General features: G+C 45.5%; 1 protein-coding gene across 4 annotated transcripts in view; it reads left to right on the forward strand.

The window, feature by feature from the left end:
* Positions 1-17,571, forward strand: part of TPM2 (tropomyosin 2) — an 80,607-nt gene extending 63,036 nt beyond the window's left edge. For 2 of the 4 annotated variants that reach the window (XM_063453524.1, XM_063453522.1), the window contains exon 9: positions 16,855-17,571. In XM_063453524.1, the coding sequence (XP_063309594.1) occupies positions 16,855-16,937 (83 nt within the window). In that variant the 3' untranslated portion in view covers positions 16,938-17,571. Of the gene's footprint in view, positions 1-1,361; positions 1,755-16,854 lie in introns of those variants that run through there. The other 2 variants (XM_063453523.1, XM_063453521.1) reach the window with 1 other exon arrangement.
* The last annotated feature ends 1,510 nt before the right edge of the window (positions 17,572-19,081 follow it).

The following is a 19,081-nucleotide window of genomic DNA, read 5'->3' on the forward strand; positions in this document are numbered from 1 at the left end:
TCCAGCTCTTCCTAGATATAACCTGCAACTCCTTACCCTTCTTCTAGCTCTTCCTAGATATAACCTGCAACTCCTTACCCTTCTTCTAGATCTCCCTAGATATAACCTGCAACTCCTTACCCTTCTTCTAGATCTCCCTAGATATAACCTGCAACTCCTTACCCTTCTTCTAGATCTCCCTAGATATAACCTGCAACTCCTTACCCTTCTTCTAGATCTTCCTAGATATAACCTGTAACTCCTTACTCTTCCTCCAGCTCTTCCTAGATATAACCTCCAACTCCTTACCCTTCTTCCAGCTCTCCCTAGCTATAACCTGCAACTCCTTACCCTTCTTCTAGATCTTCCTAGATATAACCTGTAACTCCTTACTCTTCCTCCAGCTCTTCCTAGCTATAACCTCCAACTCCTTACCCTTCTTCCAGCTCTTCCTAGATATAACCTGCAACTCCTTACCCTTCTTCTAGATCTCCCTAGATATAACCTGTAACTCCTTACTCTTACTCCAGCTCTTCTTAGATATATATAGTTCCAGCTCCTACCCCTGCTTAGAATATGACTACTGATAATCTTTGTTTTTGTTTGTTTGCATTATGCTCTGTGTATTACTCAGGAATTTGCTAATTTATATTTTTCTCACCAATCCCTTCCCCACCCCCCACCCCCCACACTTTCTATATTTTGCATTCATTTGTACATGTGTGATTGTCTTTAAATGTGTCTGTCTATACAATATTCTGCTGTTATCCCTGTCTCTTCATTCGCTTTACCCGCCCTTCTGTCTCTTGCCATCACTGTTTGTCATCCTCTCTACGCCTGCTTTTTCCATTTGGTCTGCCTATGCCTATATCTCCTCCGTGGTCACCCTGTGTCTTCTCTATATTAATTTGTGATCTTTCTGTGTCTTTCTGTCTATGCATATTTCCCTCTGTGACCACTCTGTGTCTTCTCTATATCCATCTGTGGTCACTCGGTGTCATTCTATCTATGCCTATTTCCCTCCGTGGTCACTCGGTGTCATTCTGTCTGTGCCTATTTTCCTCCGTGATCACTCTGTGTCTTCTCACTCTATATCCATCCGTGGTCACTCTGTGTCTTCTCTATATCCATTTGTGGTAACGCTGTGTTTTTGTGTCTATGCCTATTTCCCTCCGTGATCACTCTGTGTCTTCTCTATATCCATCCATGGTCACTCGGTGTCATTCTGTCTATGCCTATTTCCTCCGTGGTCAACCTGTATCTTCTCCATACGTGTATCCCTTTACGGTCACTCTGTGTCTGCTGTATCCCTGAACTCTCTCTTTCCACGTTTCTTCCTGTGGTTTCCCTGCATGGTCTCTGTCCTCCTTTTCTCTCTCTAGATGAGGTTTATGCCCAGAAGATGAAATATAAGGCAATCAGTGAGGAGCTGGACAATGCTCTCAATGATATCACATCACTCTGAGCCCTGACTTCACAAGCTGTCTCTCTTCTGCCATCTTCACACCTGTCTTCTCTTGCGACCAGTATAGTGCGTTTTCGCTGCAGCAAAAGACTTCTTGGTGCATCCATTTTCTCATTATTTTGTGGGATTTTTCTCTGTCTGACATTTGATGCATGTTGTGTGAGTCTCTCTGTTTCTGTCGGTGCTTGTTTTTGCTTGTTACATAATTTCTTGGTCCTTTCGTCTGTTACCTGGGTCTGTGGATTGCTTTCTACCTAACTCTTCCTGTCTTATCCTGTTATCCTGTCTCTATACAAGCCCTGTTCCTGTGTGTCACAAGCCCTGTTCCTGTGTGTGAGTGCAGGTTTGATTGGAGGTCCCTGGTGGTCTGCAGTATTGATGTGTAAATGGCAGAAGTTTTATTCTCTCTCTGAGATACCTATCCATTGTCTTTGTTCCTGTGCTGCTAACTTAATAAAACCTTCTTCTTCTCTCAAACTTTTGGCTTTTCATTCTATTTTCTGAAAGTTTTACAATCTTATTTGTTCCACAGGACAGTTAGCATATGTTTGAGCTTTGTTTTATAAAAAAATATTTTAATAACTAGAGCAATGCAAATAATTCACCTCTATCCCAATATATATGAGCTGTCTCCTCACTCATTTATAAGTCAGGTGTCTGAGAACAGTCACAATAGGGCTGTTGAAAGAAAGAGACCTTGATTAGGAAATAAGACTGAGTCATTTATTACGCGTGAGTTTACAGAGGAAGAGGTTCTATTTCAACTGTCAAAAAGTAAAGACAAATAAGTCAATGGGGCCTGATGGAATACACCCAAAGCTATTAAAAGAGCTTAGTGGTGTACTAGCAAAACCATTAACAGATTTATTTAACCAATCATTGATAACAGGAGTAGTCCCAGAAGATTGGAAGTTAGCGAATGTTGTGCCCATTCACAAGAAAGGTAATAGGGAGGAGTCGGGCAACTATAGGCCAGTAAGCCTTACTTCAGTAGTAGGGAAAGGGATGGATCTTCTCTTTCTCTAACTCTCACTAAAATTCTCAATTTTTCTCTCTCCTCTGGCATATTTCCATCGCCCTTCAAACATGCAACTGTAATCCCAATTCTAAAGAAGCCCAACCTTGACCCCATCTCCCCGCCCAACTACCGTCCTATCTCGCTACTGCCTTTTGCGTCCAAAAGAGTTGTGTACGCGAGATTGACAGACTTCCCCAAGTCCAACTCTCTGCTAGACCCGCTTCAGTCTGGTTTCCACACTAAGCACTCTGTGGAAACGGCACTGACCAAAGTATCCAATGATCTCTTCGCTGCAAAATCTCGTGGTCACTATTCTATCCTAATTGCTCTCTGCTGGTGCTCCTCCTTCCTCTCCCAGCGCTCTTTCAGTGTTTCTTTCTCTGGCTCTGCTTCTACTCCCAACTCCTCTCCGTTGGTGTCCCCCAAGGATCAGTCCTTGGTCCCCTACTGTTCTCTATCTATACTGCCTCCCTTGGTAAACTCATAGTTCCCCTTTAAGAAAGTTTTACCTGAGCTTGGTCACATGACTCCTGGTTACCATATTAATTTGATGACAAAATGTCACCCCATGTAGGGGTAGACACTGTCACTGTCCATAAAGTCTAAACGTGTAACAGTGGAGACCCTCACTGTCCATGAAGTCTAAACCCGTACCAGTGGAGAACCTCACTGTCCATAGTCTAAACCCGTACCAGCGGCTCACTGTCCATAAAGTCTAAACCCGTACCAGTGGAGAACCCCTGAACCGATCTGGGTTATCAGGGGGTGTTATGTATTTTTAAGGTACTTTTGGGGTGTTTGGGAAATGTATGTTTTCTGTGCCCGGAGATAATTGAGTTTAGTACAGTTCCTAACCCAATTATCTCTCAGGCACAAGGGAGGGATTATCCTATTTTGTATGGGAGTGTCCTGGACCTGAGAGCCAAGGTGATCACGTGTATATTTTTACAGTATTCTACTCTCAGGTCCAGAGGGGAGTGCCCCTTGCATGGAGACCTGCATATAAGGCCAGTTGTGGCTGCTAATAAATGAGTTCCAGTTTACCCTCAACACAGGCTATTCATTGAGTACTTTTCTTCCGGGCTTCCTCACTTCCTCTCATCTAGCACTCCTTCCCTTATACTTGGGGATTTCAATATCCCAATCAACAACCCCAACTACACTGATGTCTCTCGTCTGCTCTCTGTAACCTCCTCCTTTGGTCTTACGCAATGGTCAAATTTAGCAACCCATACAGCGGGAAACACTCTTGATCTCGCCTTCACCAATCTCTTTACCGTCTCTAATCTCTCAAATATTCCTTTTCCTCTATCTGACCACTATCTGCTGACTTTTGACATCGGCATACCCAAGACCCAACTGACACCACTAAACATTAAACATTAATCTCACAGAAACCTCCAATGTCTTGACCTAGAGCATTTCTCAACTAATCTCCAAACTCTCCTTTTACCAATCTCAAACCTCACATGTCCTAGCTCTGCAACCTCCTTCTACAATTCCACCCTCTCCTCTCAACTAGACATCATGGCAACCTCCTACATTTAAATGCAGCAAGCGCCCCCAACAACAACCTTGGCACACCAAGCTGACTCGATACCTCCAAAAACGCTCCAGAAATGCTGAACGCCGTTGGAGAAAGTCTTACTGTGCGTCGGACTTTCTCCACTATAAATTTATGCTGCGCTCATACAGCTTGGCTCTTTCCTCTGCAAAAGTAAATTACTTCAATACCCTCATAACCACACTCTCCCGTGAACCCAAATGACTATTTCACACATTTAACTTTCTTCTTCACCTTATTGTTCCTCCTCCACCTACTAACTTGACCGCCTCAGACTTTGCAACTCACTTCACTGAAAAGATCTCTCCAATCACGGAAGAGATCTCTCATCTTTATTCTTCCCCTTACAATACTATCCATAACCTTATTCCCTCTGCTGTTCTATGCAGTGGTGTATCCTGGTTTTGTGCTGCCCTAGGCAGGACAAAACTCAGGCGCCCCCCCCTCTGCCCCGCGCCACCCCCACCCAACCATTCCCCCCGCCCCGCATTCTAAATACACACACATTCACTGACAGATACGCATACACTAGCTAACAGAAACACACACACACTAACAGACTCACTCACACTCAGTAACAGACAAACACACACACTAACAGACACACACTCACTAGCAGAAACACACACTCACTAACATACACACACACTCAGTAACATACACACACACTCACTAACATACACACACACTCACAGGCAAACACACACTAACAGACACACACACACTAACAGACACACACACACTAACAGACACACACACACTAACAGACACACACACACTAACAGACACACACACACTAACAGACACACACACACACACACACACACTAACAGACACAAACACTAACAGACAGACACACTGACACACACACACACTAACAGACACACACACAATAACAGACACAGACACACACTCACCCACATTAACACATTTTTTTAAAATTTATTTTTAACACTTTTTTTTTTATTTATTTTAACACATTTTTTTTAAATTTATTTTTAACACATTTTTTTTTATTTTTTTTTAACACATTTTTTTTACATTTATTTTTAACACATTTTTTTCTTTTTATTTAACACCCCCCCTCCCCCCATATTCCGGCTCCGCCTCCCAGCCTCACTCTGCGGCTGGCGAGGGAGCTGAGCAGACAGCTCAGGGGAAGTGCTCCCTCGCCGGCCGCCCGCCCAGCAGCCCGCCCAGCAGCCCATCCGCCCGCCCGCCCAGCAGCCCATCCGGCATGTCTGTTAGCCGCAAGGCTAACAAGACATTTGCCTTGGGCATTTGGGGGGCGGCTTTTTTTGCCGCCCCCTGGAAAATGCCGCCCAAGGCAAATGCCTTGTTTGCCTCGCGGCTAATACGCCCCTGGTTCTATGTTCATTCGCACGCGCTACAGCGGAAGAGGTTTCTGCTCTGCTCCAGTTCTCCCGCCCCACCACCTGCTCCCTAGATCCAGTTCCCTCACCTCTCATCCGTACTCTGTCTTCTCATTTTCTACCTCTCACTAAAATATTCAATCTCTCTCTCCTTTGGCATATTTCCATCGCCCTTCAAACATGCAACAGTAACCCCAATTCTAAAGAAGCCCAACCTTGACCCTAACTCCCCGTCCAATTACCGTCCTATCTCGCTACTGCCTTTTGCATCCAAGATTTGTGTATGCGTGATTTACAAACTTCCCAACTCTCTGTCCAACTCTCTGCTAGACCCACTTCAGTCTGGTTTCTACACTAAGCACTCTGTGGAAACGGCACTGACCAAAGTATCCAATGATCTTCTCGCTGCAGAATCTTGTGGTCACTATTCTATCCTAATTCTCCTTGACCTCTCTACGGCTTTTGACACAGTTGATCATTAACAGCTTCTTCTCATCCTCCACAATATTGGTCTACAAGATATTGCTCTCTGCTGGTTCTCCTCCTTCCTCTCCCAGCGCTCTTTCAGTGTTTCTTTCTCTGGCTCTGCTTCTTCTCCCTAACTCCTCTCTGTTGGTGTCCCCCAAGGATCAGTCTTTGGTCCCCTACTGTTCTCTATCTATACTGCCTCCCTTGGTAAACTCATTAGCTCCTTTGGCTTCCAATATCATTTCTATGCAGATGACACACAAATCTATCTGTCCTCTCCTGATCTCTCCCCATTCCTCTTGACTAGTGTCTCTGCCTCTCTATTTCTAACTGGATGGCTGCCCACTTCCTTAAATTCAACTTGACCGAAACTGAAATTCTGGTCTTTCCTCCCTCAAGTGTTGCTACTCCTGTGTCTGTCTCCCTCCAAGATGTTCTCTTTGACTCTGACCTCTCCTTCACGCTTCATGTTCAGTCTATTGCCAAATCCTGTCCCTCCCATCTCAAAAATATTGCATGCAGCCGACCCTACTTAACGCCAGATGAGACTAAGGTGCTGGTCCATTCCACTGTCCTTTCTCGCCTTGACTACTGTAATCCGCTTGTCAGTGGTCTTACGTGTTCCCAACTTGCATCATTACAGTCCATAATGAATGTGGCGGCGAGGCTCATCTTCATGTCCGCCCGCACCTCCCATGCCTCACCCTTCTGTCAGTCCCTACATTGACTTCTTGTAAGATATAGGGCTCAATTTAAAATTCTGGTTCTTGCTTTCAAATCTCTACATAATCCCCACCTCTCTATCCTCCCTTATACACAAATATGTCCCGTCTAGGCCCTTACGCTCTGCTGAAGACTTACGTCTATCTTCTGTCTGTACTCCAACCTCTGATGCTCACCTTCAAGACTTCTTGAGGGTTGCACTGTTCCTGTGGAATTCACTTCCCTCCTCCGTTAGATGCTCACCCAGTCTCCACTCCTTCAAAAAAATCATTAAAAACCCACTTCTTCATAAAAGCATATAAATTAAACTGTTAATATATCCCGACTGATTCCTCTCCTGCAACTGTCATTAGTCTACTACTATCCTTACCTTTTGTGTCACTTTACCCCACTCCCTCTAGCATGTAAGTTGTTACTGTGTCAGTTTACCCCACTCCCTCTAGCATGTAAACTCACTGAGCAGGCCCTTGTTACTGTCACTATACCCCACTCCCTGTAGCATGTAAACTCACTGAGAAGGGCCCTCAATCCCTCTGTTACTGTATCACTATACCCCACTCCCTCTAGCATGTAAACTCACTGAGCAGGCCCTCAATCCCTCTGTTACTGTGTCACTATACCCCACTCCCTCTAACATGTAAACTCACTGAGCAGGCCCTCAATCCCTCTGTTACTGTGTCACTATACCCCACTCCCTCTAGCATGTAAACAAACTGAGCAGGCCCTCAATCCCTCTGTTACTGTGTCACTATACCCCACTCCCTCTAACATGTAAGCTCACTGAGCATGGCCCTCAATCCCTCTGTTACTGTCACTATACCCCACTCCCTTTAACATGTAAACTCACTGAGCAGGACCCTCAATCCATCTGTTACTGTGTCACTATACCCCACTCCCTCTAGCATGTAAACTCACTGAGCAGGCCCTCAGTCCCTCTGTTACTGTGTCACTGTACCCCACTCCCTCTAACATGTAAACTCACTGAGCAGGGCCTCAATCCCTCTGTTACTGTGTCACTATACCCCACTCCCTCTAACATGTAAACTCACTGAGCAGGCCCTCAATCCCTCTGTTACTGTGTCACTATACCCCACTCCCTCTAACATGTAAACTCACTGAGCAGGGCCCTCAATCCCTCTGTTACTGTCACTATACCCCACTCCCTCTAACATGTAAACTCACTGAGCAGGGCCCTCTGTTACTGTATCACTATACCCCACTCCCTCTAGCATGTAAACTCACTGAGCAGGCCCTCAATCCCTCTGTTACTGTGTCACTATACCCCACTCCCTCTAACATGTAAACTCACTGAGCAGGCCCTCAATCCCTCTGTTACTGTGTCACTATACCCCACTCCCTCTAGCATGTAAACTCACTGAGCAGGCCCTCAATCCCTCTGTTACTGTGTCACTATACCCCACTCCCTCTAACATGTAAACTCACTGAGCAGGCCCTCAATCCCTCTGTTACTGTGTCACTATACCCCACTCCCTCTAACATGTAAACTCACTGAGCAGGGCCCTCAATCCCTCTGTTACTGTGTCACTATACCCCACTCCCTCTAACATGTAAACTCACTGAGAATGGCCCTCAATCCCTCTGTTACTGTGTCACTATACCCCACTCCCTCTAACATGTAAGCTCATTGAGCAGGACCCTCAATCCCTCTGTTACTGTGTCACTATACCCCACTCCCTCTAACATGTAAACTCACTGAGCATGGCCCTCAATCCCTCTGTTACTGTGTCACTATACCCCACTCCCTCTAGCATGTAAACTCACTGAGCAGGGCCCTCAATCCCTCTGTTACTGTGTCACTATACCCCACTCTCTCTAACATGTAAACTCACTGAGCAGGCCCTCAATCCCTCTGTTACTGTGTCACTATACCCCACTCCCTCTAACATGTAAACTCACTGAGCATGGCCCTCAATCCCTCTGTTACTGTCACTATACCCCACTCCCTTTAACATGTAAACTCACTGAGCAGGACCCTCAATCCATCTGTTACTGTGTCACTATACCCCACTCCCTCTAACATGTAAACTCACTGAGCAGGGCCCTCAATCCCTCTGTTACTGTCACTATACCCCACTCCCTCTAACATGTAAACTCACTGAGCAGGGCTCTCAATCCCTCTGTTACTGTGTCACTATACCTCACTCCCTCTAACATGTAAACTCACTGAGCAGGCCCTCAATCCCTCTGTTACTGTGTCACTATACCCCACTCCCTCTAGCATGTAAACTCACTGAACAGGGCCCTCAATCCCTCTGTTACTGTGTCACTATACCCCACTCCCTCTAACATGTAAACTCACTGAGCAGGCCCTCAAACCCTCTGTTACTGTCACTATACCCCACTCCCTCTAACATGTAAGCTCACTGAGCAGGCCCTCAATCCCTCTGTTACTGTGTCACTATACCCCACTCCCTCTAGCATGTAAACTCACTGAGCAGGCCCTCAATCCCTCTGTTACTGTGTCACTATACCCCACTCCCTCTAACATGTAAACTCACTGAGCAGTCCCTCAATCCCTCTGTTACTGTGTCACTATACCCCACTCCCTCTAACATGTAAGCTCACTGAGCAGGACCCTCAATCCCTCTGTTACTGTGTCACTATACCCCACTCCCTCTAACATGTAAACTCACTGAGCAGGGCCCTCAATCCCTCTGTTACTGTGTCACTATACCCCACTCCCTCTAACATGTAAACTCACTGAGCAGACCCTCAATCCCTCTGTTACTGTGTCACTTTACCCCCACTCCCTCTAACATGTAAACTCACTGAGCAGGGCCCTCAACCCCTCTGTTACCCTGTCACTATACCCCACTCCCTCTAACATGTAAACTCACTGAGCAGGGCCCTCAATCCCTCTGTTACTGTGTCAGTATACCCCACTCCCTCTAACATGTAAGCTCACTGAGCAGACCCTCAATCCCTCTTACTGTGTCACTATACCCCACTCCCTCTAACATGTAAGCTAGTTGATCAGGGCCCTCAATCCCTCTGTTACTGTCACTATACCCCACTCCCTCTAACATGTAGGCTCGCTGAGCAGGGCCCTCAATCCCTCTGTTACTGTCACTATACCCCACTCCCTCTAGCATGTAAACTCACTGAGCAGGGCCCTCAATCCCTCTGTTACTGTGTCACTATACCCCACTCCCTCTAACATGTAAACTCACTGAGCAGGCCCTCAATTCCTCTGTTACTGTCACTATAACCCACTCCCTCTAACATGTAAACTCACTGAGCAGGGCCCTCAATCCCTCTGTTACTGTGTCACTATAACCCACTCCCTCTAACATGTAAACTCACTGAGCAGGGCCTCAATCCCTCTGTTACTGTCAATATACCCCACTCCCTCTAACATGTAAACTCACTGAGCAGGGCCCTCAATCCCTCTGTTACTGTGTCACTATACCCCACTCCCTCTAACATGTAAACTCACTTGAGCAGGGCCCTCAATCCCTCTGTTACTGTGTCACTATACCCCACTCCCTCTAACATGTAAACTCACTGAGCAGGGCCCTCAATCCCTCTGTTACTGTGTCATTATACCCCACTCCCTCTAACATGTAAACTCACTGAGCAGGCCCTCAATCCCTCTGTTACTGTGTCACTATACACCACTCACTCTAGCATGTAAACTCACTGAGCAGGCCCTCAATCCCTCTGTTACTGTGTCACTATACCCCACTCCCTCTAACATGTAAACTCACTGAGCAGGGCCCTAAATCCCTCTGTTACTGTCACTATACCCCACTCCCTCTAACATGTAAGCTCACTGAGCAGGGCCCTAAATCCCTCTGTTACTGTCACTATACCCCACTCCCTCTAACATGTAAGCTCACTGAGCAGGGCCCTAAATCCCTCTGTTACTGTGTCACTATACCCCACTCCCTCTAGCATGTAAACTCACTGAGCAGGCCCTTGTTACTGTCACTATACCCCACTCCCTCTAGCATGTAAACTCACTGAGAAGGGCCCTCAATCCCTCTGTTACTGTATCACTATACCCCACTCCCTCTAGCATGTAAACTCACTGAGAAGGGCCCTCAATCCCTCTGTTACTGTGTCACTATACCCCACTCCCTCTAACATGTAAGCTAGTTGATCAGGGCCCTCTGTTATTTTGTGCCCAACTTGTCTGGTTACAATTACATGTTTGTGCGTCCACCCATTGTGAAAGCGCTGAGGAATTTGTTGGCGCTCTATAAATAATAACATAATAATAATAAGGCCAGTTGTGGCTGCCAATAAATGATTTCTAGTTTACCCTCAACACAGAGCCTTTTCTCGTGATTGTATGGGAAGGCTATACCAGCTATAATAAACTTATAGAAAACGGTACATGCAGTGATAACACCACAAATAAATCAATAAATGAATAAAAAAGAAGAGTAGCAGCTACACACCCACTCTAGCGACTTAATGAGTTATATACTCAGAAATGGAAAATAGGGTGTGTGCGCTTAAGAATATAAAACTAGATAAATAGTATAAAAATTATCAAAAATAATATATTAATTAAGTAAAAAATAAATCAGCAAAGGACTAATTCCGATCACCACTGTTATACCTTAACCGGACAATTAAATACAAAAATATCATAAAACAGAATAACAAAAAAATTAAATGACACCAAATGTATCCACAAGCTAACTGCACTGAATGGCCGAAAAGATGGAATAACCTCAATATAAAGAATATATATATAGAGGTCCGATCACTAAGTGAAGGTAGGGTGGATACAAAAAAGCAAAAAAATGATATACCAATTGTGGCGAAACCGACCTCGCCACGTGTCCTTGGAGGGGGCTGCTTGCCCGCCTCTTGCCTTTGGACTATGGCCCTGCAGGTTAAACTGTTTATTTTCCCTGCAGAAAGGCGTATTCGTGTGATCTGAGTGCCATTCATCTAATAATGTGCAGTCAGATCAAAGCTATCTGGGGATATGTAGAAATGTGTGTTTTATGTACTAAATGTATCAGTATGTAATTTTATGTCTTTTACTGTCTTTTTGTCTGCCATGTGGGTAATGGAGTTTGGCTCTGTCTTTGGAGATAATTAGATTCCTTCTCCAATTATCTCCAGGGCAGAAGGGAGGAAGCCAGGATGCATTGTGGGGATGTTTGACTTTTACTGTTTGAGCCAGATTAAAATACAATCAGCCAGGGTGAACAAAAGATACTTTTACTAACTTTTGAACCCCTGGTCTGATTCATGCCAGGTAGATAATATAGAGAAGCACAGATATAATATAGAGGGGCACAGGTGTAATACAAAGATTAACGGACATAATATAGAGAGTCACGGATGGATATAATATATAGAAACATAGAATGTGACGGCAGATAAGAACCATTCGGCCCATCTAGTCTGCCCAATTTTCTAAATACTTTCATTAGTCCCTGGCCTTATCTTATAGTTAGGATAGCCATATGCTTATCCCACGCATGCTACTCCTTTACTGTGTTAACCTCTACCACTTATATATAGAGTGACAGGTAGATAATATAGAGAGTCACAGATATAATATAGAGGGGCACAGTGTAATGGAGCTCCCTGTACCCTGGTGGGTACCTCCGCCAAATGACTGCTTCCTATCTGGGACAGGGGACAAACCGCAGCACTTCTGCCCACAGTTGCCGTGGCTTGACTGGGGCCCTGGAACCGCTCCTTCCTGGAGCCGAATGGGGAATTAGCTCTAGTCCTTACAAGCACTTTCCCCATTGAATCCCCTGCAAGCTGGAACAGCAGACACAGGAGTAAATCTTCTTTCCTCCAATAACCGGACGACACACAGTTTTGGAGTGTAAGCTGGAATAGCGTTTTAATGGAGGCACGCTGGCCTTTTATGCAAGTTTCCCAACCAGGTGGACCTTTTTGGGCACAGGGACATAAAGTAAACAAACCAATAAAAACAGAGTCATACAGTGAGACACTCCCATACACAAACAACAGAATCCCTCCTCTGTGCTTGGGAGATAATTGAATCCGGAACTTTACTAATCTAGTCTAATTATCTCCAAGCACATTTTATGAAACCCCAAAAGGTACCTTTAAACCACACAAAACCACATAAAAAGTCACATCCCCTGATAGCCCTGATCTGGGTGAACAACATATCCAAAAATCACCCAGATCGGTTCAGGCGTTCAGGAATTTCCTGGAAGTCATAGTTTTAACCGACCACAAGCATGGCCCCATGCCCAAAACAGTTCCAGGGAAATCAGTGCTAACGGTCGGTCAAGTTTGGTAGTCTTTTTCAGGTTTCCCTGCAGGGCCCATAGTCTGTGGGCAGGAGGCTGGCAAGCAGGCTCCTCCAAGAGCTTGTGGCAAACTCAGGTAAAAAGGGGAGTTTGCCACACACGGATATAATAGTATAATATAGAGAGGTACGGGCATAATACAAAGAATAACGGATATAATATAGAGAGTCACGGGTGTAATATAAAGTAGCAGTGACACAATATAGAGAGGCGAGGATGTGATATAGGGAGGCGGGATGTAATATAGAGAGGCGGGGATGTAATATAGGGAGGCGAGATGTAATATAGGGAGGCGGGATGTAATATAGGGAGGCGAGATGTAATATAGGGAGGCGGGATGTAATATAGGGAGGCGAGATGTAATATAGGGAGGCGGGATGTAATATAGGGAGGCGGGATGTAATATAGGGAGGCGAGATGTAATATAGGGAGGCGGGATGTAATATAGGGAGGCGGGATGTAATATAGGGAGGCGAGATGTAATATAGGGAGGCGAGATGTAATATAGGGAGGCGAGATGTAATATAGAGAGGCGGAGATGTAATATAGGGAGGCGAGATGTAATATAGGGAGGCGGGGATGTAATATAGGGAGGCGGGGATGTAATATAGGGAGGCGGGGATGTAATATAGGGAGGCGGGGATGTAATATAGGGAGGCAGGATGTAATATAGAGAGGCGGGGATGTAATATAGAGAGGCGGGTGTAACGGCTACCCTGGTAGTGAGAGGCTATCAGCCATTGGAGACGTCCTTTTCCCTGGCAAGTTGCTGTATAAAAGTAGAGCTGGTAAAATCCCATCCACAAGATCCAGATGGAGAGTCAGGTTCAGCTGTAGAAAAAAACCAAGGTAATAATCCAATATAATCCCCTTCCAAGAACGAGACGAGGCTACGTTTTGAAGGGTCAAGAAGAACTGAGATTTATTGACAGGGGTCTCCTTTTATGCAATACTGCCCTGGGAAGGGCTACAACTACAATAACCAATCACATACATGGTACAACCCCCACATCTCCTCCCCTCAGATAAACATGTAACAAAATTAAAACATACACAATTTTACTCAAGTTCTGGATGTAACCCGAAAACAGGGGGTACACCTTTAAATCGGGGATGTAATATAGGGAGGCGAGATGTAATATAGAGAGGCGGGGTGTAATATAGGGAGGCGGGGATGTAATATAGGGAGGCGGGATGTAATATAGGGAGGCGGGGATGTAATATAGGGAGGCGGGGATGTAATATAGGGAGGCGGGGATGTAATATAGGGAGGCGGGATGTAATATAGGGAGGCAGGGATGTAATACAGAGAGGCGGGATGTAATACGGGGAGGCGAGATGTACCGTATTTTTCGCTCCATAAGACGCACTTTTTTCCCCTCAAAAGTGAGGGGAAATGTCTGTGCGTCTTATGGAGCGAATATGAAGTTTTACTTACCTGTCTTGTAGCGTTTCCCGGCAGCACAGGGCGCACCGCGGTACTGGAACTTGAATTTAATGTTCCGGTTTCCGGCGGGACTGAAAGGAAGTGCTCACTCAGCTCAGTGTGCGCACTTCCTTTCAGACCCGCCGGAAACCGGAACATGAAATTCAAGTTCCAGTACCGCGGTGCACCCTGTGCTGCCGAGAAACGCTACAAGACAGGTAAGTAATTATGGGACAAGGGGAGGGGGACAGTATGGGAGAGAAGAGAAGACTATGGGGAGGGGAGGGGAGGGGGGATGAAGACTATGGGGAGGGGAGGGGGGATGAAGACTATGGGGAGGGGAGGGGGGATGAAGACTATGGGGAGGGGAGGGGGGTATGAAGACTATGGGGAGGGGAGGGGAGGGGGGATGAAGACTATGGGGAGGGGAGGAGAGGGGGGATGAAGACTATGGGGAGGGGAGGAGAGGGGGGATGAAGACTATGGGGAGGGGAGGGGGATGAAGACTATGGGGAGGGGAGGGGGGATGAAGACTATGGGGAGGGGGTGGGAGAAGACTATGGGGAGGGGGGGAGAAGACTATGGGACAGGGGAGAAAAAAAATATTCTGAACAAACTGTCCCATAGTAAGAAACACTATGGGACAGTTTTGTTCAGAATATATTGTTTTCTGGGTTTCTTCCTCTAAAAACTAGGTGCGTCTTATGGAGCGAAAAATACGGTAATATAGGGAGGCGAGGATGTAATATAGGGAGGCGAGGATGTAATATAGGGAGGCGAGGATGTAATATAGGGAGGCGAGGATGTAATATAGGGAGGCAGGGATGTAATACGGGGAGGCGAGATGTAATATAGGGAGGCGAGGATGTAATATAGGGAGGCGAGATGTAATATAGGGAGGCGGGATATAATATAGAGAGGCGAGATGTAATATAGGGAGGCGAGATGTAATATAGGGAGGCGAGATATAATATAGAGAGGCGGGGATGTAATACAGGGAGGCGGGGATGTAATATAGGGAGGCGGGGATGTAATATAGGGAGGCGGGATGTAATATAGAGAGGCGAGATGTAATATAGGGAGGCGGGATATAATATAGAGAGGCGGGGATGTAATACAGGGAGGCGGGATGTAATATAGAGAGGCGGGGATGTAATATAGGGAGGCGGGATGTAATATAGAGAGGCGGGATGTAATATAGAGAGGCGGGATGTAATATAGAGAGGCGGGGATGTAATATAGGGAGGCGGGATGTAATATAGAGAGGCGGGGATGTAATATATGGAGGCGGGATGTAATATAGAGAGGCGGGGATGTAATATAGGGAGGCGGGATGTAATATAGAGAGGCGGGGATGTAATATAGGGAGGCGGGATGTAATATAGAGAGGCGGGGATGTAATATAGGGAGGCGAGATGTAATATAGGGAGGCGGGATGTAATATAGGGAGGCGGGATGTAATATAGAGAGGCGGGGATGTAATATAGGGAGGCGGGATGTAATATAGAGAGGCGAGATGTAATATAGGGAGGCGAGATATAATATAGAGAGGCGGGGATGTAATATAGGGAGGCGGGATGTAATAGAGAGGCGAGATGTAATACAGGGAGGCGGTGTGTAATACAAAGAGGCGGGATGTAATACAGGGAGGCAGGGTGTAATACAGAGAGGTGGGATGTAATAGAGAGGCGAGATGTAATACAGGGAGGCAGGGTGTAATACAGAGAGGCGTGATGTAACACAGGGAGGTGGGGTGTAATACAGAGAGGCGGGATGTAATACAGGGAGGCAGGGTGTAATACAGAGAGGCGGGATGTAATACAGGGAGGCAGGGTGTAATACAGAGAGGTGGGATGTAATAGAGAGGCGAGATGTAATACAGGGAGGCAGGGTGTAATACAGAGAGGCGGGATGTAATACAGGGAGGCAGGGTGTAATACAGAGAGGTGGGATGTAATAGAGAGGCGAGATGTAATACAGGGAGGCAGGGTGTAATACAGAGAGGCGGGATGTAATACAGGGAGGCAGGGTGTAATACAGAGAGGCGGGATGTAATACAGGGAGGCAGGGTGTAATACAGAGAGGTGGGATGTAATAGAGAGGCGAGATGTAATACAGGGAGGCAGGGTGTAATACAGAGAGGCGTGATGTAACAAAGGGAGGTGGGGTGTAATACAGAGAGGCGGGATGTAATACAGGGAGGCGGGGTGTAATACAGCGAGGTGGAGATGTGATATAGGGAGGCGGTGACCATTCTAAAAGGGAGAATTATGCAGTAAGACTGCAGAGTTCACTCTCCATTATAGATTTGCACTTATAAGAAAGGATTATGGGAAGTGGAAGAGCCAGTATATTGAAAGCTATAAGAGAAAGAACAGAGGATTGTGGGATGTGGAAGAGTATATTGAAAGGTAAAGGGGGAGTATGGAGAGGTGTGAATAATTTGTGTAATGCTCTTCTTTGGTTTTTAACTCTGTATCTAGTTTCTCTTGATATTATTTTGCTCTCCTTGTGCTGAATTTTGTTTAATAATATCCCTGGTCATCACTGTTTACAGAGAACCTGGCATCTGCAAAAGAGGAACACATTGAGATCCAGACAACTCTGGATCAAACTCTGGTGGAACTGAACAACATGTAGATCTTCTGTAGATGGTTCCTGTCCAGTCTGGTGGCTGCTTCACCCCATCGATGATTACACCCGGTTTCACTGCTTTTCAATTTAATCATCGTATCACTTAATGTAGTATTAATTATTTTGTTTACCGGCACAAAGGATCCCAATGCAGTATTGCTGACCCCACAGAATGACCTGCTCTTCACATAGCACAGCATCCGTTTCACCGACATTGAAACTTAGAAGACATTTTCCAATGTTCACTGAACAATCACTTTTAAGATTTTGCTTCTGCAGCCATCAGTGAGAGGCAAATCAATAACTAATTAGGAACTTAATGAAAATTCACTAGTTATTTGACTACTGAGTTCCAGTAGACACTTTATGCCCTGAAGTGACTTTTGAGATTCAGATGAGCACACTGATGTCTATCTTGTCTTTTCCAAAGCCAAACCATCATTCGGAAGAACTGAATTCAGACCACATAGCAGCTTAAGCCTTAACTGAAAGCAACCGTTCACTCACTCGAAGCTTTTTATCCGTCTTTTAGTGCTATGGACAGCATTTGAAAGAGCATTCAGGGAACCAATTAGGCCTCCATCCAGGCACATAATGGATCGAAGTGCCTCACTAATAAAAGGCAGCACTGTTATCTATTGCTTGATGTTCTTTATTTTGTGTTCTGCCCAGTATAAACTACAATGAAGTTGTGTAACGAGTAAAATAGTTTTGTTAATGTTGTTCCAGGTTGTGACAAACAATATCACTTGGGTTTCAGTATCAGACTTTATTTTGCGTGTCAGCAAAACAAAGTCCAGCTACATATCTCTACATATAGAATGGAAAGTGAAACGTGGTGGGAAGTGTCAGCTCTCCGTGGTAAAGAACATGTTCAGCGATGTTTGAGGAAAGACAGGAGTATATGTAGCACAGAGAGATTTATGTATTAGTGTAGAGCAAGACACGCATACCAGCCCAGGAATTAGGGATTACCCAGTTGTGTCAAGGTGTTTTGTTTCTTTTCTAAAAACACCTTTAGGGCTTGGTGAGAGGGCGTGGTGAATGATGAAAAGCTGAAATCCTGTGAGGTAGTGATGGTGGAGGAGAAGTAGTGGAGGGCATTGTACAAGGATTCTGTTCAGACAATGGTAGTGCCAGGCTGGGGGAAGTCTGGTAGAGAGAGTAAATGGTGCTTAAAGTGAATTTACAGTTCTTTGGCAAGTGACAAGCTTGGGTCCTACCTTTAGAAAGTTAAGGAAAGGGAGCGGGAATGGTTGGAACCCTTTTTGTGACTCCTTATAGGAAAGCACATGTAGCAATGGGCATGGTGCCAGGGTATGATAGTCTGGCTCAACTAGCGGGCTGAGCAGCCAAAAGTATCCTAACTTGGAATGAGCCCCTGCTAATCACCTAGTGGTAAGAAGAGGCAATTTTAATATTTGGTCTGTGGTGCACCAGAGAGGGAGGTAGGTAGGTGATTATAACAGGACAGAGGTGAGGACCTGGTGAACTATAGATGGATGTGATTGTGAGCTGTTACCCATTAATGGTAAAATGATAATGGCCTTCTTAAACTTACTCCTAACACCTATGGTTTGGGACAATGAACGTATCTCCTCCATGAATGTGGGACTTGGACTCACAGTGAAACGTCTACAATGGCAACCTATCAGTGGATAGAAGTAAAAGCTTCCCTAGCAGCCAGACCAAATCTAGAAGGTCTGGACAGGTTTTTGTAGGCCAAGACATAAAACTAACTGATAGGACAAATAGCATGCCACAGAATAGGACAATGTATAGAGCACGAAAAATCATTGCCAGGGTATAGAGCAAGACTGTATAGAGCAATGTAAAGCATTGACAGGGCAAAGAGCAAGACAATGTATTGAGAAAGACAAAACAATGTCGGCATTGAGCAAGACCTTGTATAGAGGAAAACCATGCATAGACAGGGCATTAAGTTCGACAATGTATAGAGCAAGACAAAGCAATGGCAGAGCATAAGGGAAGACAATATATAGATAAATACAAAGCAATGTCGGCAAAGAGAAAGACAAAGCAATGGCAGGGCATACAGCAAGACAAAGCAATGTCGGCATAGAGCAACACAAAGCAATGTCGGCATTGAGCAAGACCTTGTATAGAGGAAGACCATGCATAGACAGGGC

The sequence above is a fragment of the Pelobates fuscus genome, chromosome 5 (assembly GCF_036172605.1).
Source record: "Pelobates fuscus isolate aPelFus1 chromosome 5, aPelFus1.pri, whole genome shotgun sequence".
Classification (NCBI taxonomy): Eukaryota; Metazoa; Chordata; class Amphibia; order Anura; family Pelobatidae; genus Pelobates; species Pelobates fuscus.